We start from the raw sequence: 23885 nt of genomic DNA on the forward strand, positions 1-23885 counted from the left end.
AAATTTTTTTAGATTCTCTAGTTAACATTTCCCTCATTTTCAAATTATGCATGACAAATACTGATGCAGAAATGCTGTCATTTGGCCATTTTTGTTGTTCTTACTTCTAGCCCCTTTTAGACGTCAAAGTGACAGTTAGAAGTGCCCTTAGGAAAGAGGGGAAAATACCTGGCCTTTGTTACAGTTGAGTAATGAGTACTTTTCTCTGTATAATCAGCCGTTTATTTCCAAAGTTTGACCTTGGGATTCATCATAATTTGTTCCCCCTGAGGGTGAACTATTGGTTCATCTGTAGGTGCTCTGATGCTTACTAAATATTGGTTGGATGAGCCACCTGGACTACCTATTTTAAGATTGTAGTTAGGTTCTAACTATATTTAGTACGTCTTACACAGGCTGAAGGTGATATAGCCATTTAGAATAACGTCTTAGCAAATACTGTAAGCTTGACTGTTAAGCTACTAGTAAAATTTAAATGTATTTTAAACTTGTGAAAGAGTAGATTGTATTATTTCTGCTAAGAATAGTGCACATTCAGATATTTTAGAGAGATCGCATATTCTTATTTTGTTCAGTGTCCTTTTATCCTGCTTGAGTGGACACATTATGTTTACGGTTAAGGCCTTTAAACAGCAAATTATATAATTTATACCTAAAGATTATATATAGAGATATATATATATCATGTTATTATGATTTATCTGATTACTTTCAAGGAAGGTAAGCTAAGCTTTCAGTTTTAACTTTACTGACTAAAACTAACAAGAAATGAGTGTTTTCTGTTGACTAGTATCTACATTTTGAGGCAGTTGGCCCTGTTAATATGATGGGTCTCCAGTTCCCATATGAGGTCTCCAAATGTCCCATATGAGGAGGCAGGGATTCATCAGTAGCTTGAGCTTTGTTTAAATTGAGGTGAAAGCCGTTAAATATTAACCATTTCCGAAAACACCGTTGGTGATTTGTTGTCCTTTCGGTTAGTGTGTCATCTGCTGAGACTGCTCTTCTGTTCCCAAGTTGTTTATAGAGCGCACATCTCCTGATCCTTTTCCTTTGGCAGAGCCTTGATTCTTTCTGTGCTGTTTATTATAAGCTTTTATTTTGCACCCATCTTTTGTTTAAAGATCTGAATCTCTGACCAAATTTGAGATTGTCACTGAGGATAGAGACTATCTTTGTATTCCTGATTTTAGTATTGTCTCTCATACATATTTGGGATCCTAATTCAGTAAGTTTCAGCCTAGTAATATAGTTTTTTGGAAAAAATGAGGAAAAAGTGCTTTTAGGAAAATTGGATTAATGAAGTTTGATAGATAACCTTGAATGCTTTGCCAGTGCTCTAAAGCTGTAAATCATGGTTTGTATTTAATTTTCTAATCACAGAGCATTACACTGAAGAGGCCACCTTAAAGTTTTTATTTCAGTTCTTTAACTGTTTGAATAGGATAAACTACAGAGCCAATAATCAAAATGCTAATTATTGATTTTAATTGAGCAGTTATTTGGTGTCTCTTGCTGTTGGGGAATGATTTCAGGGGTGGGGGGTTTAGCCTCTTTACCATCACAAACTTAATGGTGAATAGTAAGAATTAGATTTTCAACTTCTGTATGATTTCATCAATTAAAAAAAATACTTGAACAAATCAAAACAATGTTATAAGATGAAATTATTCCACCAGTCAATTCTGCTTGTTACATTTCTATGCATGTATAGACATAATAGACATAGGTGGTACCGATGGTAAGGAATCTGCCCGCAGTGCAGGAGACCCAGGTTAGATCCCTGGATGGGGAAGATCCCCTGGAGAAGGGCATGACAACCCACTCCAGTATTCTTGCCTAGCAGGCCACAGTCCATCAGACACAACTGAGCCACTGAACAGCAAGATGGATGTAACACACAAATGATTTTTGAAGATACAAGACTGTATGTTATGAAAGATGTCTGGAGGCTTAACTATTACAGTCAGATGCCTGAGGCCATACCCTGACCCAGTGAATTTAGGTCAGCCTTTCCTCTCTTTGGGCTTCCCTGGTGGCTCAGAGGTTAAAGCGTCTGCCTCCAATGCGGGAGAGCCGGGTTTGATCCCTGGGTTGGGAAGATCCCCTGGAGAAGGAAATGGTAACCCACTCCAGTATTGCCTGGAGAATCCCATGGACGGAGAAGCCTGGTAAGCTACAGTCCATGGGGTCGCAGAGAGTCGGACGTGACTGAGCGACTTCACTTTCACTTTCCTCTGTCTAGTTTCTTCATCTGTAAAATGGAGACAGGTAATAGTAGAGTCATTCGAACAGTTGGGAATAATGTGAAGTGCTTGCCACACTGGAATATCCTGAGGTTTCAATAAATACTATTATCATACTTACATTCTGCAACACCTAACATGGTGAGCATCATCCATGCGACTACCTCGTTCTTTTTATGTAGCGTAGGTTTAAGTTGTAAGAATGCACCATAATGCGTCAGTCCTATATCATATTCATGGATATTTAGGTGGTTTCCAGTTCGTAGTGCGCTGTGAACAACGTTCCAGGGAACAGCCTTGGGTATCTTTTGTACTATTCCTACGAGAAAGGTCAAATTCCAGAATCTGTGGGGTCAAGAGAGGTATTTATTTACAAATACCAAGCATGGTCCCTTTATAAAGGATAATGCTGGAATAGGCACTGCCCATTTCAAGATCATTGTTGCTCTACAGGATTTTGGGCCCATATTTGGCCTGTCTCTCTCAAATCCATTGTATAGGAATGAGCAGTAGAAATTTGTGCTTTCGTGTACACATTTTATGTATTAAAAAGGTAAATTAAAGAGCATCAGTCTGCCAATTTTAGGGCCTTCAGTTTGAGTCCTGGTGTCCTAGTGAGTTGTGTAAGATAGATTGCTAGAGGTGAAATTGCTAGACATAGCTTTAGAAAAAAATTTGATGACTCCAGATTGCTTTTAAAAATTATGTGCCAAGTTCACCTCCTTTGTGATGGATAAGAGTGCTCATTTTCTTATACCATTGCTAATATTAGATGTTTATAAGTCTTTCATTTTTACCAGATATACATCAGCCCTCTTTTTCTCCAATCTGACAGAAAAAAAATGATTGTCTTAATGTGCTTCCTTGATTTGCAATGAAACTTTTTAAAAAGTTGATATAAGAACATATTAAGGATACAGGTTTCCCTCGGTATCCGAAAGTAGAGGGGTCCTGTGAAACCTTTTGTAAGCCAAAATGGCGTAAAATGAAGAAGCAGCTACCTTACATGCATCTTGCTAACAGATGCACAGAATAAGTTGAGATAAAGCATAGTGGCTCACAGACACCATTCAAAGTTATGGCAGTTTGATAGTGAACACACACATTTTCTGGGAAAGGAGGTTGGTAGTAGTGCCACTCTTGCCGCTCAGGGTGCAGGCTCCCTCTGAAACAGCTTGCAAAACAAATGAGCAGTGTTTTTGCCATTTTTGTAAAAGTGAAAATCCTCCTTGGATTCCATTCAGTTAGTGAAAACAAGTACTAATGCAGGTTTTCATTGGAGTGTTCCTTCCTTTCCTCACTTACTTGAAGTGGTCATCAATATACTACATCCATGACTGATCATCCTTTGACTGTTTGAAAGTATGGCTACTTAAGTGAAGTCGCTCAGTCGTGTCTGACTCTTCGCAGCCCCAAGGACTGTAGCCCACCACACTCCTCCATCCATGAGATTTTCCAGGCAAGAGTACTGGAGTGAGTTGCCATTTCCTTCTCCACAGGATCTTCCAAACCCAGGGATCAAACCCAGGTCTCCGACATGGTAGGCAGACGCTTTACTGTCTGAGCCACCAGGGAAATCACTTAACTGGTTTACAAATCATAGGAACTTCAGCATTTGAGTTAGCTTTATATTTATGGCAGTAGAGTGGTTCTTAATGTTTCAGAGTGCAAGTATTGTTTAAACTGGATGCTTAAGCTTTTGAAACAAATCTCTAGCCAAAATAAGCAGCCTACATTCATACTCCAGTTTCACAAAAATGTTGTCATTTCTAAGTACCCTAATTAGATTTAGATCCTAGACAGCCTAGCATGGGGAAGGGAAGGATCTTTGTGTTTGGAAACTGGTCTTCTGTGACATGAATGTGTTACAGTATTTAAATTTTTAGTTTGCCATCCAAAGCAGAGAAGAGCTTTAATGACTCCGTAGAGGTACAGCTTAATAAAAGTGACACAGCTAATGGCAGAGGTGACAGCAGAGCAGCATAACTAGTAGAAGTGAAATCAGGCCTGCTTTCTCTTTATCCGATTGCTTTTGGGTTGAGAGCAGGTTTTGTGGACCCAGTTTTGAATGCCTTTATACCAGAAGTCATGTGGTTTTTAAGGAAGCCCTGTTTTAGGAGGGTAATGTTTGGTAGCAGTGTGGATGGCAGACTGGCATACTCAGGGAATAGAAGGAGTGGGACCAAGAATGCCAAGAGCAGAACAAGTATTGGAATCGAGTTGTTATATAAAATATTGTTGAAGTTTAAAAAACAAGAAAAAAATAAAGGTGGGCATGTGTTATGTGCAAGCTTTGCCTTGGTGTAAATTATTTTAAATATTATAAAGAAAATGCCCCTATGGTATAAGAGAGAACTCTGAAAATATTTAGTATTGTGCTCACTTCCTCCCTCCTGACCTCCAAAACAGTAGAATGGGGGAAGGAGTGTTGCTGCTGCTGCGAAGTCGCTTCAGTTGTGTCCGACTCTGTGCGACCCCAGAGATGGAAGCCCACCAGGCTCCCCGTCCCTGGGATTCTCCAGGAAAGGACACTGGAGTGGGTTACCATTTCCTTCTCCAATGCATGAAAGTGAAGTCGCTCAGTCGTGTCCGACTGTTAGCGACCCCGTGGACTGCAGCCCACCAGGCTCCTCCATCCATGGGATTTTCCAGGCAAGAGTACTGGAGTGGGGTGCTATTGCCTTCTCCGGAGGAGTGTTGGGCTTGCCCTTTGTAATTTTGTGCATGTGAGCTCACTCACTCAGTCCTGTCCAACTCCTTGTAACCCCGTGGACAAGCTCACCATGGCTCCTTTGCCCTTGGGACTTCTAAGCAAGAATACTGGAGTGGGTTGCCATTTCCTTCTCCAGGGGATCTTCCCGATCCAGGGATCCAACTCTCATCTTCTTCATTGGCAGGCAGATTCTTTACCACTAAGCCACTGGGAGAGCCCTTTGTAATTTTGAAGGGCAGGGCACAATTCATCTCTTGCTCTGATCCAGAAAGGATTAAGATTTAAAAAGGCTTTAGTCATATTTTGAAAGCTGGCAAGATGTTTACATTAAAGGTGGATGAAGAGGATGGATCAGGGCAGAGGTATAAAACTAGAAATTAGGGTACTAAAATAGTTCTTACAGAAGTACAGTGATTTTTGGATTTTTGCAGAGAACTTGCAGGATGACCATCAGTTTTGCTGTAAGAATTCAGGCGGAAAAAAAAAAAAAAGAATTCAGGCGGTAGCCTAAAGGTAGACACGAATATGTTCATGAGATGAAAGTGAACCAGTTATTCAGGAAAAGCACACGCATTCTTGATATTTAAATGGAAAGCCAGAAAGAAATTTTAATGGATCACAAATACTCTGGCTCTGTATCTAGTTTTTTTCCTTATTGTTTTATATAATTGTAGAAGTTGGGATTCCCTGGTGGCTCAGACGGTAAAGCATCTGCCTACAATGTGGGAGACCCGGGTTCGATCCCTGGAGATCCCCTGGAGAAGGAAATGGCAACCCACTCCAGTACTCTTGCCTAGAAAATTCCTTGGAGAAGCCTGGTGGGCTACAGTCCATGGGATTTTTTTCCTTATTGTTTTATATAATTGTAGAAGTTATTATTGTTATTTTTTAATAGTGAAGTATGAAGAAAAGTGCATTTGGTAAAAATGTCTCTTAAAAGTGATGGACCATGGACAGGTGGCTCCTATGTTCAAGAATTTGAGGAAGAGCTTTGCATTCTTGGGATTGATAGCTAGCTGTCTGGTGTATGGTTCCAGGAGAAATTCTGTAAAGGAGAACTTTTCACCCATTATTAGAATGTGTATATTATTTTTGTTAGAAACAAGACAGCAAAAAAGATCCTTAAATTTTGTCCCTCTCCTTAATTTCTAATATTAAAATTAAATGGAAAAATTTGACTTCTGCCATTCAATCATAGCTAATGTTTCTACATTTCAGACATTCAGAGCATCTGGCATCCTAGAATCCCTAGTCTACCTACTTAGGCTAAGCTTAAGCCATTTTTATTGGAGGCATAGGTGTCTTACACCTTTCAGAACATGTATTTATTTCTTTGCTTTCGTTTGGTTGTGATTTATTTTTATTTCTTTCATACATGTTCTTGAATTAGTATATATTCTATATATAACTTGTATTAAATAAGTACACATATGAGAGGTGATATATATGTTCTTTTTTGCATTAGATGAGTCAGGTAAATGTGGTTTATCTTCTGTGATGTGACTACATTTTGAATAAACATTTATAGCTGGGGTATGATTTGTTTCCCCATCAGAATGTTTATATGGAAACTAATGTAGACATCAACATTCCCCCCCCCCCCCCCAATTAAAGTAAGCAAACTTGGTGTGAATTTAGAAGTTTGAGCTTGGTGTGAATTTAGAAATCTGAGCCTCTATCTAGTATTTTTGGCAGTATAGTTGAAATAGACAGTGGACTTTCCTAGCATTGTTTTTTTTGTGTGACAATGAAGAACTTGAATATTTGAGAAAGAAAAAAATGAGTCTGCCAAGAAAGCTTAATGCCACAGAGAATGGGCACCCATATTTTGGTGATACTCAAACTCAACTGGTAATGAATTTAGCCCCTTCAGAAAGGAAAAGAGTGCAAATGAACTATTACTTGCTCAAAAAAAAATCAGTAGAGGTTTAAGTTAGGAAAACATGAAATCAGTTTATGCTTGGCTTGAAAGCTTTTATTGTTTACTTGAACCAAATCTGGCTAGAGTGAACTTTATATTTGTTTTCTTTTCTGGCTCTACTTACATTAAAATCATTTATAAAAAGTGTTTATAATCCTGGGTTGGTCATGAAGGGCTGTAGTTTACTTGGAGAAACTCATATGAAGCAATGAACAATGCACGAGAATTTAATTACGCTAAAATACGTGGTAAGTGTATTTTTTTACACTTAATATGTAATTTATCTGGAATCTATTAGAGCATGGTGGGAAGAAATGGTTGGACAGTTTTGAGGGCTACCTTTTTTATGTCAGTTTTATGGAACCTGAGAATAGCTATTTGTTGACTGACAAAAATATGTATTAACCAAGATACTATAAATGTATTTGCACTTATGTTAACTTCTATATTTTAATCATATAATGTGAGATATTTAGTCTCTTGACAGTGCTTGGTGCTCACGTGGAGCCCCAGCTCTGTGAATTGACATCATAGTCTTGTGTAGTAGTGGAGTTTATATTACAGTTACTAGGAGGAAGTGATCTGATGTAAATTAATTGCTATAAGAGATAAATCTGATTCATATTAATTCAGCAAATGTTACTGTAAAATCTGACTTAAAATTGAGACAATGCATAACTTGTTCAGGAAGCATAAACTAAATGCTGTACAGCCTATTGACTAGTAAACACTGTGGGTTTCCTGGCATTCTTAGGTATTGTGTTGATATCAGAAGACAGTATAAGACGGGGTCCCACCTAGTATAAACCAGAACCCAGGACAGTAGTGAATGCATAATGGGACTTAGCTGCATAGGATTCCTGCACCTTATTGCTCTAGTAGGCTATTGCACTTAAATTTAAATATATATATGTACATATATATACATATTTAGAACTTGGAAATAAATAGAGATATGTGTGTGTATATAAAATAAGTAATTTCTTAACAGAATTTGGGGCAAATAACGGATTGAAATGTTAGCTTTTTCTCCTTACCTGGTTTTGTACGTTATTTGACCAGGCAGTTTTTAGTTAATAATTGTGCTGCTTTAGAATCCCTGTCCATTGACTTATAAAGGGAGGGGAACAAAAACAAGAATGGCTTGCACACAAAAAAATTGAGTCAGATTAATTTCCTAAACCATTTAGAACATACTGGACCTTTTCACTAGTTATGTTAAAACCCTGTTGGTTGTAAAAATCTAGAATTTCTCTTAAAACGGAAAAACATTTGACTAATCATTGTTAAAGTGTAAATCTCTTAGCAAAAATACTGTAACAAGTTTAGTGTGAATATAGTTCTCCCCCTCCAAGTTATGTTTCTGTTATTTGCCTCATTATCTATGAATTTTATTCATTGCTAGTCAGATGTTAAGTTCCACTTGGTGAATCTCTTGTGTTGGTAAAACTTTTTGTATTTATCTCATCTCTTTAGAAATAACAATTTAACAGATTTGGCTTCTTTTCAAGAAGTGAAATTTCTCAGAAGTTCACTGTATCCTTGATTGCATTTTCTCTAGCAATATATTTGATCAGATATTCATAATTTATTTAGATGTTTAGATAGTAGCTAAGTTAGTAGATAGTAGTAGATAGATAGTAGCTAACCACTCCTTGGAGTGGGAGGAGAACTAAAGTTTTCTTCTTGGTCATTTAGTTTTTGCATTACTTTTTGTTTTAAAACATGTTTTTGGAGTATGGTAGGGAATCAACTATGTTTAGAAATGCATTTTTTTCTAGTTATGCTGATTTGTTTCAAGTTGTGGAAATTTTTTGGCAGTAATTTTATCCAGTTCTGTTTGCAGTCCAGTTACAACACAGGGATCACAGCAAACACAGCCGCCACAGAAGCACTATGGCATTACTTCTCCCATCAGCTTAGCAGCCCCCAAGGAGACTGACTGCCTACTCACACAGAAGCTAGTTGAGACTCTGAAGCCCTTTGGGGTTTTTGAAGAGGAAGAGGAACTGCAGCGCAGGTCAGTGTGTATATGTTTATGTCTTCTTTTAAGGTACAATTTTTTATTAACATAGTAGGCTAATTTTGAGGAATTCTGTACTGAGAGTCAGAATTTTTCGCCCCATTATATATCTGTTTCAAACAAGAATGATACCTTGTAAAAACTTCCCATCTATATAAAGGTCTGTTTCCTTTATTTTGATTTGCAATAATTTTGGTTAGTATAGTACTACAGCATTGTCAGGAGAAAGAGGAATGCCTTGCTTAGCTAAAAGATTGTCTTGTCCAGTGTAACAGTGCCTACATGTAGCTAACTACTATAAACTGTTTTTCTGATAACTTAAAAACTGGTTAAAATTTAGGAAGCTGCATATTAAAAGTAATCTGGAATAACAAACAGCTTGATAACTGATATCCTCTATCAACAGGATTTTAATTTTGGGAAAATTAAATAACCTGGTAAAAGAGTGGATACGAGAAATCAGTGAAAGCAAGGTAAGGTGACTTAACAGTATAGGAAGAAATTTATCAGCTGAACACAGCAGTTGGCTTATCTATTCTTACTGAGTGAATTTAGAGTCTTTAATGTTTAGAATCTTTTGTTTTAGACTGTTGATAGTAGAATTTGGTGTCTAGCTATTTTGAAAACAGGAAAAACTGAATTAAATTCTGTGATTTTATAAATACATTTTGGTTGAACACTTCAAAGCTGAAATTCTGTGATTACTTACACATGTCAGAAATATTATTTCCCCCAAAAGGTGCTTTAAAAAATGTATTAAATATATACATTAAATATTCAAGACTCTTGTTACCTTTTAAGGAATTCTACAACAGTGAGCATTCTTAGGCCTTCAGATATTAAACTCAAACTGAATAGTTTATTTAGTTTTTTATAATAACGTTCCTTGAGTTTTTAATATTTCATAATAAATAATACAACTGTTGAATTAATGACTAGGCTTCTGGTAAAGGAAATGTATTCTTAAAAAGTTGTGTAGAAGCCATTTTTTTAAAAATTCCGTAAATAGTGGTCGTTTTTCCCGGGTAGTTGAAAATGCGTATTTAGTGTATAATACAGTTGAGAAATTGATGGTAAGAGAACTGGAAATAGAAGAAAACCTGAGGCAAGGTGTCAAGGTGGAAGAAAAGTTAGAATCTTCTGGCTTTAGTCAAATTTACAATATTGTTTTCTTAAAGCACTGTATATATATTTCAAGAACTGGACTGAAACTTTAGCAGCCAGATTATTCAAAATTGAGGATTCTATGTGTACTACATATTTGTCATTGATAGAGTTTTGGTAAAAATATATTTTGAAAAGAACTTCCTTTTGAGCTAAAGCAAAGGATGTGCATGTTTAAGTATTTTTACTCATTTGTTGAACTTTGTGATTCTTCATTCTTGTGTAGAAAACACAGCTTTGCTTTAATGGCTTTTTATTAGACCTTTAAGTTGAAAACCATAGACAAGGCCAAAACTTAAGATTTATTTCGTATGAAACAAGATTTCTAACTCACTCATAGTTTTGTTTCAGTAATTTGAGTACCTTGTTTCATTAACTGATAATTATTGATATAATTCTTCTTCCTCATTTTCCTGAGGGTACGAAAATTTATTTGGATCAATGAATTAATTTCATTAATTTCATGGGCTTGCCTGGTGGCTCTGCTGGTAAAGAATCCACCTGCAATGTGGGAGACCTGGGTTTAATCCCTGGGTTGGGAAGATTCTCTGGAGAAGGGAAAGGCTACCCACTCCAGTATTCTGGCCTGGAGAATTCCATGGACTGTATATAGTCCGGGAGGGCCACAAAGAGTTGGACACGACTGAGTGACTTTCACTTGGTGAAATTAATGCTCATTCCTAGTCACATTTGTGTCCTTTTCTCTCTAGGCTGTCAGTAGTAAATTGGTTAGAGAATGGGACTTTAGCAGTTAGGCTTTACGGGTTTGATCTTTCATGTCTCTTTTCCTAGTGGGCATTTCTTCTTTTGTTGGTTTTAAGACTTGATGCAGAATTTCTTCATATTGACACTGTTGATACACTTGAACCACAGAGGTCTCTCTTTGGATCCAGTTCCCCAACCCAGGATTGAACCTGTGCCCTTGCAGAATCTAAACCACTGGACGACCAGGGAATTCCTTATATAGTTCTTTTTTAGGGATTATGCTGGAAGATGTTAAAAGCAGCACTCTTCCAATTGAATGCACTGCCCCTGTCTGGTCTCCCCAAACTGTGACAACCAAAAATATCTCCAGTTAAATCAGTAGAGAATTTTTAATGTATTAGTTAGAATTAATCTATAAATATTTGGGGAATTTTATATAAAATTTGAATTTTCACTTAGTTTGATTTATTTGCCATCCTGTATTCTGACACTTAAAAAAGGTTTTCAATTGAATTGTTTTTCTGTGATGTATTAATTAAGAAACAAGAGAGTCCCTGAGCTTGTTACAGTTTGTGTTTAGGGTTTTAGGAGTATGAAGTAACAATTTGGTGTTTTTGGAAGGGTGGTGGGGAAGAGCTGTCTTTTTTATGTTCTCCTACTGAACAAGACTTCACTGAGGAATTAGAAAGTTCAGAGAGACTGATCTAGCACACATGAAGACTGTGTGTGTGTGGAGAGACATTATCCTCCTTATCCCCAGGGGCGGTTAAGTATTCTCCATAGTGTAGTAGTGTCAGGGTCAGGAAGATGAAAATCACCAATAAGTTTCATTTTTCTCAGAATCATCCCACTAAACTATTAAATCATCCTCCTGAACTATTAAGAGTAGCATTATTGGGCTTAAAGTCACTCTTGATACAGTAAAATACCGTTATATTCTCACATTGATGATTTATGTAGCACCTTGTCATGATTAAAATATGTGATTCTAATATTGCTTCTGTGGAATCACATGATCTCCTCGACCACCGTCGTCTTTATAGCAGTTTCCAAAAATGTGACAAAATATTAGCACTGATTAAAAGTTGAAAATTGCTTAAATTTCAAGTTAGGTTAATCTGTGAAGGCCTGGTATTTTATAGAGCTTATAGTTTGTTTACCTTGTATATAAATTTGCATGGAAAGTGTTTTGTTTTTTTGTCTAATGTACAGTGTTACTTGAAATAGTTACCTTTGTGCTCCACTGGCAAAATGACTAATTTTTTATTTGCTTCAACAGAATCTTCCACAGTCTGTAATTGAAAATGTTGGTGGGAAAATTTTTACATTTGGATCTTATAGATTAGGAGTACATACAAAAGGTAAATACTGTTTTAATTATCTTGAGAAAGAATACTTTTAAAATTAAAAAAAGATTGTAAGCACATCCATCTCAGTTACTTATGGTGTATTGTTATACAACTTAGGTTTGTATGGAAGTACTTCAGGAAGCCTAAATTTGATAAGAATGATATAAAGTGATGCCTTCTATACCTGTACTCTTCAATGTAGTATTGAGTAAAATAAATTTATGTGTAATAGAATTACCCATATTTTCATTGTTGAATAACCACAAGTGGTTAGTGGCTATCATATTAGAAAGTGCACGTAAAGTACAATTTTTGCCATTGGGGAGTGATTTTGGGCAGTGCTACTCTGTATATCATTTGGTCTACCTGAAGAATATCAGTTTGGAAATCAGAACAAAAATGAATTAAAGTTTTGCGAGGGAAATCCGTGGTTTTCCTTTTCCTTTTTATTACAGTCATGAAATATACTTAAGGAAAAAAACAAAAAAAATGTGTATCTTCAGTCAGTATCAATCACTAATAATATTTTCTTAATTACATTTGTAGGTTTTTCCCCCTGTTGGGGAGAACATTATTGAGGTCTTTTTTTTTTTTTTTAAACTGAGCGTAGTTAGTAAAGTAAGCCTTTGGTCTTCATGATCTTATTTATTGTTCAATATTCTTATGTAACAGATAGGAGTCTGAGACTTAAAGAGACAATACAACTTGAACAGTTGCTTCTAGCCATCTCCTGGCAGAGCTAGGATTCTAACTCTGGCAGTCTGAGGCTGTAGTTTTCAACCATTAACCACTAGCCTCTGTTAAAACTATCTGTCAGGGGACAGTCCCTGGTGGTCCAGTGTTTAAGACTTGGCTTTGCAGTGCAGGGGATGCGGGAGCTAAGATCTCACCTGCATCCTGGCCAAAAAGACCAAAGCATAAGATAGAAACAGTATGGTAACAAATTGAGTAAAGACTTTTGGAAACAGTTATCTGCCAGTCTCGTATTCTCTGCATTGTGGCATTATTCCTTCTCCCCACCTCCTGCTACTCTGTGCTGGAAGCAGTGCATTTGCTTTGGATGTTTGCTGTGAACTTTACGTTCTTTTCTCTCTTCATGAATACGCCAGATGTCCTGCCTTCAGAGTTAGTGCCTTAGGTATTGAGTCTTTTAGGAAAATGACCATGTTGACCTAATTTCATATTGATCTCCTCTGTTTATGACCCCAGTTACTGGTTTTGATCATCTTTTTTTGTGCTTATGTACTCAATGCTGGCCTTCTATCAAGTCCTAAATTCATAGCAACCGTCTTACATGGTCTACCTTTTTGGATTCTTGCCGATGGTGCTTGTTGCAGTGTATAGGTCCCGTTTAGGTGCAGATAGGAGCCTGGAAGCAGCAGTCATACTGTACAGACAGTAACTGTATGCTTTTTGTTTCCCTGATGAACATGGCTGTGACTAGTGACACCAAGATACTGGGTGTATTCTTGACTAATTCCTTCTCTTATCATAAAAGTTCCCATCTGAGTCAGGTTTCTTTGACTCCCAGTTGACCTGGGCCATTGCAAAAAGAAGTTGCTTTAGGAAAAAATATATCCCATCAATTAGGGTCATGTTTTTATTATACTGACTGGTAGCTTTTCTTTTTGTTTTTTTTTAAGGAAAGGGGTGCAGTTTTAGAGGCTCATTACTGTCAACTACTGCCATGATAAGGTGCAAAATAATTTTCTTGTAATACTAATTAGTAGTTGGGCTTAATTTTTTTTCTAGGTGCTGATATTGATGCATTGTGTGTTGCACCAAGACATGTTGATCGAAGTGATTTTTTCACCTCATTCTATGATAAGTTGAAATTACAGGAAGAAGTAAAAGATTTAAGAGTACGTAAATGTTCTGGGTGAAAGGGGAGGAGTTTAAAAAAGTCAGTTTGGTCAGTTGCATGAGTTTTTTATGGTGTAGCTATCAACTTTATGGAACTCTTGTAATTTGCCAGACCCTTTTAAGCTTAAGATAATACATGCTTGTATTTTATTCTTTACAGCAGTCTAAAAATCATAAATCTGTAATCTCATGTACAGAGTAGGAAGTGAGGCAAAGAAAATAAACACTAAGCAACTTGGCCATCATCATAATCATAGTAGCAGAGATCAAGGGTTTGAACCAAGGCTTGTCTGATTTAGGATTCTAGTGTCTTAAAGTATTTACTGAGAACCTAGTTTGTGTCAGGCATTATGGTAAATTATATTTGAACAGTTTTAAGTATTGCATTTATTTAAGTGTACTAAAACTAGTATAATTCTAGTGTATGGTTTCAGAGACACTAAACTTACTTAATTTTCTCACAGGCTGTTGAAGAGGCATTTGTACCAGTTATCAAACTGTGTTTTGATGGGATAGAGGTAAGGTTCAAACAGACAGTTCTTACTATTGTAATTTTGATAGATGCAGGTTAAAAACTTGATTTATTTAGAGTTTTGTAATTGGTGAGATGGTGTGATATTAATAAGAACTTTTTTAAATGGAAATGGTAACCTGTTCTTTTATAACATTTTTAGTCTTTTTTTAAAAAAAGAGACTTGTGAAACTAGAAGTTAAAATACAGACAGAAATGTACTGACTGTGAAATGCTGCTGCAGAACAGTTTCCTTGATAGGTTTTCCATATGCAGATTCTATGTACTTTTAATCTCACTAAGGCAGTCCATGGGTCACAAAGAGACATGACTGAGCTACTGAACTGAACTGAAAGCAATATAACTGTATTTTTGCAAATAGAACTTTTCCTTGACTTTCATTTAAGTGAAATATGTAAGAAGTTGAGAGGAAATCATGGCCTGGTGGTGTGCGTGCTGGAGTGTTTTCTGATTGAGGAGGGTAGCTGAGCTCAGGTTCTTGAGGTGACGGGCCGTTTTCTCTGCTGTCTTCAGCGTGTCATGGCAGCAGCTGCAGCAAGGCTGACAGTGCAGCAGCTCCAGCATTTGTTAACGTTACTTTCGCACACATAATGGTGCTGGAGCACCACTGATAGTAATTCTAGTTGTGAAGTTTACAAAGTGGAAAGATAATGCTTCACTTTTGAAAAAGTGGTTTTTGTAATTGCTGCATAAGGTGCCTGATATATATGACTAATACGTTGACATAAAATGCTAAATTCTGTAAAGGATTATCAAGTTCAGGCAGTTTTGATTTACTAAAGTGAAAGTCACTCAGTTGTGTCCGACTCTTTGCAACCCCATGGACTCCATGGAATTCTCCTGGCCAGAATACTGGAGTGGGTAGCCTTCCCCTTCTCCAGGGGATCTCCCCTACCCAGGAATCGAACCCAGCTCTCCCTCACTGCAGGCGGATTCTTTACCAGCTGAGCCATACTTACTGTCAATTTATTAAATATAAAAAACAACCTGTAACGTAGGTGATGCCTTGTTTTCCCAAGTTTTTATTTTTTGGTGAAGACCCGCCTCATTGTGTAAACTTTTCAGAATGGAGACAAACGTCAAATGGTTAGTTGAAATATTTAATGTGTTTGTTACCACTGAGTTGCTTTTTGAGTTTATATTTTTCCCTTCTTTAAGCATGTAGTCTTTATTGAAAGTGAAAGTTAAGTCGCTCAGTTGTATCCGACTCTTTGCGACCCCATGTCTGTAGCCTACCATGCTCATCTGTCCATGGGGTTTTCCAAGCAAGAGTACTGAAGGGGGTTGCCATTTCCTTCTCCAGAGGATCTTACAGGGATTGAACCTGGGTCTCCCCCATTGTAGGCAGACGCTTTACCGTCTGAGTCACCAGGGAAGTTCGTAGTCTTTATTATTCCTGTCTAAATTGAGGGAGAAACTAGATTTTGGTATCTGTATCATTGGAAAATTAGACTATACCAAAAACTTGATTTGTGTAGTTTTTTCCTGATCTTATAGGTAGGTGCATGTTAAATGACTTTCCACAGTAAGCTCTTAAAGTATACCTTTTTAAAGTGGTCTTATAAAAAGACTTGTTTCTCTAGTAGCAGAGTTTGGAACCATGAAATCATGCTCTCAGGAATAATTACCGAATCTTTGCCAAGTTTTCTTTTGCTTCCACCTTTCCTTGAAAAAAGGAGAAAAAAACCCCAATTTTGTCAGTAGCATTTTATGAATAGACCTCAAAATTAGCCAGTTTTTGTTTCTGTTAGTCAAAACTAAGTTGGAGAAATAGACTGTAATATTATAAATACATAAGTTCATAAATACAAGAAGCTTCCTGACATGTTTCTTTGGGCCAGATTTAATCATATTAGCCTTATATTTGGGAACCTTTCAGCATATAATCAATACACAGTTCACGTATTAATGGATGGAAACTTAAACAGTTAACTAAGTAATCCAGTATGTAACATTTAGCAAGGGTAGTGAATTAAACTTAGTAAGTATGATTAAAATGACAAGTAACTATTTATAAAAGTTCAGTTTAGTATTACCATGCTTTAAGATCTGGTAAAAATACCTATGGTAAGAATTTTGTTTGAACTTTAGAAATTGTCATGTTAACAGCTGATGAGAAGATTCTGGTTTTAAGGAGTATTAAGTGTTTGTTTTTTTTTTTAAGAAATGTCTTAAAACTGGTTTGAAAAAGACTAGTACATGCATATGTATAACTGAAGAACTTTGCTGTACAGCTGAAACTAATACAACATTGTTAATCAACTATATTCCTGTATAAAATTAAAAGTTCAAAAAACAGTTTGACAGATACGGAGCGTTAAACTTTGTTTTTGTTTTAGATTGATATTTTGTTTGCAAGATTAGCACTGCAGACTATTCCAGAAGACTTGGATTTAAGAGATGACAGTCTGCTTAAAAACTTAGATATAAGATGTATAAGAAGTCTTAACGGTATGTAAAAGCCTACTTCCTTTTACATAATAGCAGTTTTGGTCAAATATGAAATGGCTTTCAACTCAGGTTTTGTAATGAAGCTTTTAATAGCCCTATTATTTATCTGTGAGTCATATAAAATGAGCTCTTAATAGTTAGACTGCAGTGAGATATTTAGTAATTTGTTGTACTCGTTGATGTCTTGCACTATTATTTCTTTGCTCTCTGGAAATTTTAAATACTGTCTGACGTTTGTACTCTGTTGCTAGAGGTTTAGGTCTCACTGTGTAACTGTTTAAATTTTGATCCCGATAACCTTCATAACGTTTTCATAACGTTGCTGCATTTGAACACTTACTTCAGCATTGGTTGTTACAGTGCTCTTAAAGAACAGTTCTTAGAGAGTTAAGTGGATCATGCTCTATTCAGTGTGTCTGAACTGGAAGACATTTTAATTCTGGGTTGAAGATTTGAGACGAAGCAGAGTACAGTTCAGATTCTTTAGTTTAAGTTAGTGCTTGTAGTGCCTCTTTATTAACATTACTGATTTTACCAAGCAGATTTTTATTTAATTTGACATTAGTCTCAGAAAATTTAAAAGAAATACTCTGATTAAACCTTTGATGATTTATTTTTTTCTTTTCTTTTTACTCCTGTTAATCAGGTTGCAGGGTAACCGATGAAATTTTACATCTAGTACCAAACATTGACAACTTCAGGTTAACCCTGAGAGCTATCAAACTGTGGGCCAAACGTGAGTTCAGAATTTGTTGGCTAGCTTATTAAACATGTTTAAGCTTTTGTTCAACACTAACCTTTCCTTTTTGCTTTTCCCTATCAACAGGCCACAACATCTATTCCAATATATTAGGTTTCCTCGGTGGTGTTTCCTGGGCTATGCTAGTAGCAAGAACTTGCCAGCTTTATCCAAATGCAATAGCATCAACTCTTGTACATAAATTTTTCTTGGTATTTTCTAAATGGTATGTGTTTAGATTATATTAAAATAAAATTGATTGTAGACACTGAAGTTTAGTCTTATTTCTATGACATTTCTGCAGCTGGTCTCAGATTCAAATTTAAGTTCACGATGTAGCAGTATAGATAGCCTTGGGGAGATCATATTGTATATAAAGTGACAAGCCTAATTCTATTCCTTTTGCCAGCTTTCCCAGGGTGGTAAGGCAGGTCCTGTTTGTACATCCATGCGTAAACCTACTCTCCAAACAAACTGAATTTTAGCTGTAATGTTTGCTAAAATCCAGTGAGTTGATAGGTTGGGATATTAATTACTTTGGATAAAATGACCCCTCCTTTACTGTTTGAATTCTTCTAAATCTGTAGACTGTTTCTCATGGTTGTTTTGCTTTCAGCTGCCCATTTATCTTTGGTAGAATATTAAAGATATAAATGTTTATATAACTTTTAAGGGTAACTATAAGTGCTTGAAAAGCAATTGATTATCCCTTTGAGATTAATTATTAACCCAGGAAAGGTTTTTTTAAAGCTCTTCCTCATTTAAGCTTGGTCACATTTGTCAACCGTTGTATAGGTAGGAAAGATTGCTATTTCATATTAGTTGCTTTGACCCAAAAGGTTAGAGTTCTTGGTTTTTAATCAAATTGATCTGAAAGCTTTGTCTTCCGTATATTTGTGTCAACCTCTCTACCTTCTCCCTCTAAAATAATGTTTTAGTAGTTTTATAAAAATTAAGAGTTATTCAGAGACAGTTTATAATTAGAGCTTTGTCACACTTTTCAGAACACACCCTGTAATTTATGGATTTGATAGCATTTAATTATATACAACCAAAATTGGTGAGAAAAATGTCAGAATTTCTCTTAATGCTGCACGTACATAGCAAATAACATTTTTAAGAAGCTAATCTTGATACTGTGTGGTGCAGTCCATGGGTTCGCAAAGAGTCAGGCACAACTTATGAATGAACAGCAACAACAATCTTGATACTAAAGGTGCCAACTGTTTTCCAGTTTTTAATCTCTTCTATAGACTTGAGTAGCTAACTCACAGGACACAGCTTTAAAACAGTGTGTTCACATCATTACTCGTATTCATGTTAATAACCTTTAAGTCATGAGATAGAGATTATAATTATTCATACTCCTTTGCCTGTAATGAATTAAGCTTTTCATCCTGGGTTGTCTTTGGAGCTAGCATAAAGATAGGGTTTTTGTCTTTTCATGGGAGATTCTATCCTGTTCAACATTGAGATGAACACATCAGATTGTCTTGGGGTAGTACTTTTTAATTTGAATAGTGCTTTATCAGTTCTTTGAGAGGTAGAGAAGATGTTTGACTTCAGTCTGAGAAAGCTACCAGGTGGTTGGAGTTAATTTCATAGAAAAAAATTAATCCAAATAGTCTTAATGTCGACAGAGGAGTAAAAAGTTATATATACCAAGAGTGCAAAATGAATGAAGAAGAATCACATTCACAAATGCTGTATGTTTAGCAAAATACGTGTAGATGGTAATATCCAATAGTCTTATCAAGTGCTACAATCTTTTTAAACAGGGAATGGCCAAATCCAGTCCTATTGAAACAGCCTGAAGAATGCAATCTTAATTTGCCTGTATGGGACCCAAGGGTTAGTGTATTATTTTTTCCCCTACAAATTCACACTGTGCAATAACGAGTAGAAGTCATCTGCATAAACTGAGGGAGACTTCCCATTCTGTTACGTATGAGTGGACATGTTCGTATCACATTTTCTTTTTAATCTCAACTAGAATTGTCCTCTGCTGTGAGAAGCATAATTATGTACCTTGGAACCACATTTAATTGTACGTAGTTTATAATATCAAAGTCACTAACAATTTATATATAGAACTACCTTGTAAGTCAAAGTTGTGTGGGCATTTGTGCTTAAAAATAATAAAAGGATACTAAAAATCCCTGTATTTTTTTTGTTCGATCTAAATATTCTGTTAAAATTGGGTTATTGTAGGAAAACTGTTGCTTAATGTTTAATCATGACAGATAACGTCTAAGCAATATCACTTCAATTACTGTGATGTAATTGTAAAAATTGGTCTGGCGAATTCAGATTACAAAAGCATGGTTGGGCTGAAGAGGAGCCTCCATTCTGCTTTTTTGGAAGTTATGACCTTCACTGCTAACTCAGTTTAAATGTTAACAACATGCACTTTATTAATGGATAAAGGAAATTTAGGTTTGTAAGGCTTTCTAGGTTTATAAAGTTCTATTTATCTACACTGTTTATTTTTCATTACAGTATCAAAAATATTTTCAGTTTTAAGCCTTGTTAATGGCATCAGGTTGTGTATTTTCAGGTTTTCCAAACCTCAAGACATTTAATTTGGGAAGGATATGAATTTACAGTTTTTTCTGTCAAAAAAAATGCCACTTGCATCATTAGTTATATGGATTAAGATTAATAGTTATTAAATTGTTTTGTTATCTTTTAAAATTATACCAACATGGACAATGTAGTTGTACCCTGTGTTAATAAGCTTCTACTCCTGATAAGTTAAGGGTATATTAAAGACTAAGTTTCCAGCTTGTTTAAAGTTCATTTTACACAGAACATGCTGTAATGTGACGTTTCTCAAAAATGTAATTGTGTGTACATCCCTATTTCTGTTGTTGACAAGAGAAAAACTAAACATCAGTAGGTGCCAGTTAGAACCTTTATTTTGCTCAGCAGGCTCACTGTTTCTAGTAAGGTCACCAGAGTAGTCATGCCCAAATGATCGAAACAACCCATTAGTTAAGACCAAGTCACAGTTTCTGTAAAGAATTCCTTAAAAAAAAGTCTTTTTACATGGTTTTTCTTTCTCAACTCCAGCTATGAATGAAATAAAATTTAATCATTGGTTCAGTTTAACAAGGGGTAAAAAGTCCAAGTATCTGTTGACTATGTACTTGAAGAAACTGATTGGCTGTTGTTGTATGTAGGTAAACCCCAGTGATAGGTACCATCTTATGCCTATAATTACACCAGCATACCCACAACAGAACTCCACGTACAATGTGTCCGTTTCAACACGGATGGTCATGGTTGAGGAGTTTAAACAAGGTAAGTGTTTATCCTTATGCTCTCCTTTATACAGGAAGGATTTACATACCATTGTTCACCCAGTAATCGGGTATTCAATTAAATGGAAGAAAGCATTCACCAAAGTGGATTCTGGTGTTATTAATTACAGATTATATTTGAGAATTGAAAAACTCAGTTTAATTTCTTTTAAGCAAATTATTCTTGATTATATATTGGAGGATTTAACATTTAAAGCTGTGTCCTTAGCTGGGCCTTTATGGTTTAGTGCCATACTATTGCCATGTGAAATTTTAAATAATCAGTTTCTCTCCATTGATTGACATGAGAGGCTTTTAGCAGGCTGTATACTTGGAAAAAGCTTTGGGTAGGATTTTGGCCACACTGCCCACTGTTTTGGAATAACCTCTAAACTTCTGAATCCTATGAGTATTGCTAATTTGAAGGAGTAGCTGTGGTAAATGGTCTTTGAGGGAAGTAGCTTGAACTGGATTATTTAATTTGACACAAGTCAAGGAAATAGAATCAGCTATATGACTGCCAACTTCAAATGCAGATTTGTAAAGTTGTTTTTGTAGTCTAAAGGGGGTACTTCATGGGAAGATGTTACTGTCCTTTTACAGGATATTTTTTTAGAAGGGCAGGAAAGTTTTTATGGAAAAATTTTTTTTTTCCTTGGGTAACTCAAGTGCTTCAGTTTTAGGAGAGAGGAATTCTATGAGCATGGCATTTTAAAGTATTGGCAATTTTCCAGAAACATGGATCTCAGGTTCTCCAGCTTTTTTTGTTTTTGAAAAGAGTGTGCGTATGTAAGAATCTTTATGCTGTAGAGTTTATAGACTAAAATTGCTGTGTTAAAATTATGATTTTAGGATTATAATGAATGCATGTAGTATATTTAAAAGATCTTTAAAATTCTAGATTCTTAGACTGAAGCATGCAAATATTTTAATATGTTTTTAATTTAGGTCTTGCTATCACAGATGAAATTTTGCTGAGTAAGGCAGAGTGGTCCAAACTTTTTGAAGCTCCAAACTTCTTTCAAAAGTACAAGTATGTATTTTAAGGCATGTCGGACATGTTGCTCTCTTAAGTATTGGTTTTAATGGTAGCATATGTGACATCTCTTGCTAGACTAATGTAGTTTGAATTTTCCTTTAAACATCTATACAAGTTTTCTTCTTGTCACAAAGGGCATACTGTTTCAGAAAACATATTATTATTTTGTCAAGGTATAGTGTAGTCCCTACAGTTTTGTTGCTGATGTAACCGAATTTCTGCATTTGTAGCAACATCAGTTCTGAGGGTTTGCTAGTCATCACCAAAACTCTAAATCTGTATACCTTGGCGAAGGAGTGAACTGTTAAAATCTGTAGTTAATATTCTCTTCTAAGTAATTATTTTCATCCAGTTCTGGAAGCTTATTCTTAAGATTCTCAATAATACAGGCAGAGCTAATAAAATGTCAATACATGCAGTCAGCAAAATGTTTTTAAGTCGTTACAGTACATGATTGGCCTACCATTTCCCCCTACTGTTCATAAAGCCCCTCAAGTATTTCTACAAATATTTTCGTGGAATCTCAGTGGGTGTCATATTTTTTACTAATGGTTTTAATATAATGATTTAATACTTCAGTATAGGTTAATAGCCTGATTGTGTTGGTTTTGATGAAAACTGTAAGTTATAATAAATCATACTTTTAAAAAAAAAATGGACTTGCACTTTTATTTGCCCTGAGCTGAAAACTTGCCAAAGTCCCACTTAAAAAAAATTTTTTTCTTTAATGCTTGAAACTTTCCTGACCATTTGATCTTATGTTGGATTGTGTTTTGTAATAATCTAAGCAAGATTGCTTTATGCTATTTCCCCAATTAAAAACAAGAATGATGACCTTCATGATGTCTCTGTGTTTTGTTTCTGTATCTTTTGCATGAAAAAGCAATAATGGAGCCAGCTTAATTGTTGTGTTCTGGGAGTACTGCATTGTCAGTAAAAATTTTAAACAGCATAACAGTGAATGTTCTTGCTTACTATTCCCCATAAGTTGTGCTTTTCCATTTGGCGGACAAGTTTGCATCGTTTTTTATTTTAACCACTGTTGAGCGAGTACCTTTGAACATTTAAACTAATAAACATATTTTGATACTTTAAAAACTGGCATGAGAGAGCACATGATTACTTGTAAAGAGAATAAAGAAACTGATCTTGTAGAAGTGTCAGCATCTCTTAATCCCTGAGAATCCAGGATGAAGCTAGATAGATTCTTCTTTTTGTCCCATTTTCTTGTAGGAATGAGAAGTGGGTAGAATGAAGTTCTTCTAAGTACGTACTTAAGTGGTTTCTTTCTCTTTTTTCACTTTAAGAAAGATTAGTGTTGAAGCTGAACAAATCTTGATATTGTCATCTATTTAAATTTGTATTACTAGAACTTTGAAGGGTTTTTGTGTGTGTGTGTGCGCGTGTTTTGATGCTTGTTTAATCTTTCTTTTAAAACTTAGGTTATCCTTCAAAACCTGTGCCAAAAAGTACATGTAAGGTGGTCTGTTGACTAATTATCTTTACTGAATTCTCTTGAAACAAATTATTTTAGGTTATTAAAAACAACTTGAAACATAGAAATGAGGATGTAGCAACAAAAAGAGGAAATTAGATAATTTCAGCTGTGAGTCCTGGGAAAAAAAGATTTGAAAACATAACAAGCAGCTGATTTTACCTATACCAAATTCACTTATGTCTTAACTTTTCTCAAAAATTTTTTCTCTTAAAAAATTTGTAATTGTTATCATTAGACTGAGTATTCCCAGGTTTGAATTTTTCTTTTACTATATTGTATGAAATACCCCAAAGACTAGCTGTTCAACTGAATTGAAATGCTTTTTTCTTGTCAAAGTTGG

General features: G+C 35.6%; 1 protein-coding gene across 3 annotated transcripts in view; it reads left to right on the forward strand.

Moving 5' to 3' along the window:
- Positions 1–23885, forward strand: part of PAPOLA (poly(A) polymerase alpha) — a 54295-nt gene that overhangs the window by 6276 nt on the left and 24134 nt on the right. For all 3 annotated transcript variants that reach the window (XR_008201261.1, XM_052660046.1, XM_052660045.1), the window contains exons 2-12: positions 8727–8900; positions 9310–9376; positions 12052–12133; positions 13874–13983; positions 14449–14502; positions 16856–16967; positions 17614–17703; positions 17794–17932; positions 19485–19557; positions 20889–21009; positions 21957–22041. Coding sequence is in view for 2 of the 3 variants with exons in the window: in XM_052660046.1 (XP_052516006.1) it covers positions 8727–8900; positions 9310–9376; positions 12052–12133; positions 13874–13983; positions 14449–14502; positions 16856–16967; positions 17614–17703; positions 17794–17932; positions 19485–19557; positions 20889–21009; positions 21957–22041 (1107 nt within the window). In the remaining variant the exon portion in view is untranslated. The remainder of the gene's footprint in view (positions 1–8726; positions 8901–9309; positions 9377–12051; positions 12134–13873; positions 13984–14448; positions 14503–16855; positions 16968–17613; positions 17704–17793; positions 17933–19484; positions 19558–20888; positions 21010–21956; positions 22042–23885) is intronic.

This window comes from Budorcas taxicolor, chromosome 21 (genome assembly GCF_023091745.1).
Source record: "Budorcas taxicolor isolate Tak-1 chromosome 21, Takin1.1, whole genome shotgun sequence".
NCBI lineage: Eukaryota > Metazoa > Chordata > Mammalia > Artiodactyla > Bovidae > Budorcas > Budorcas taxicolor.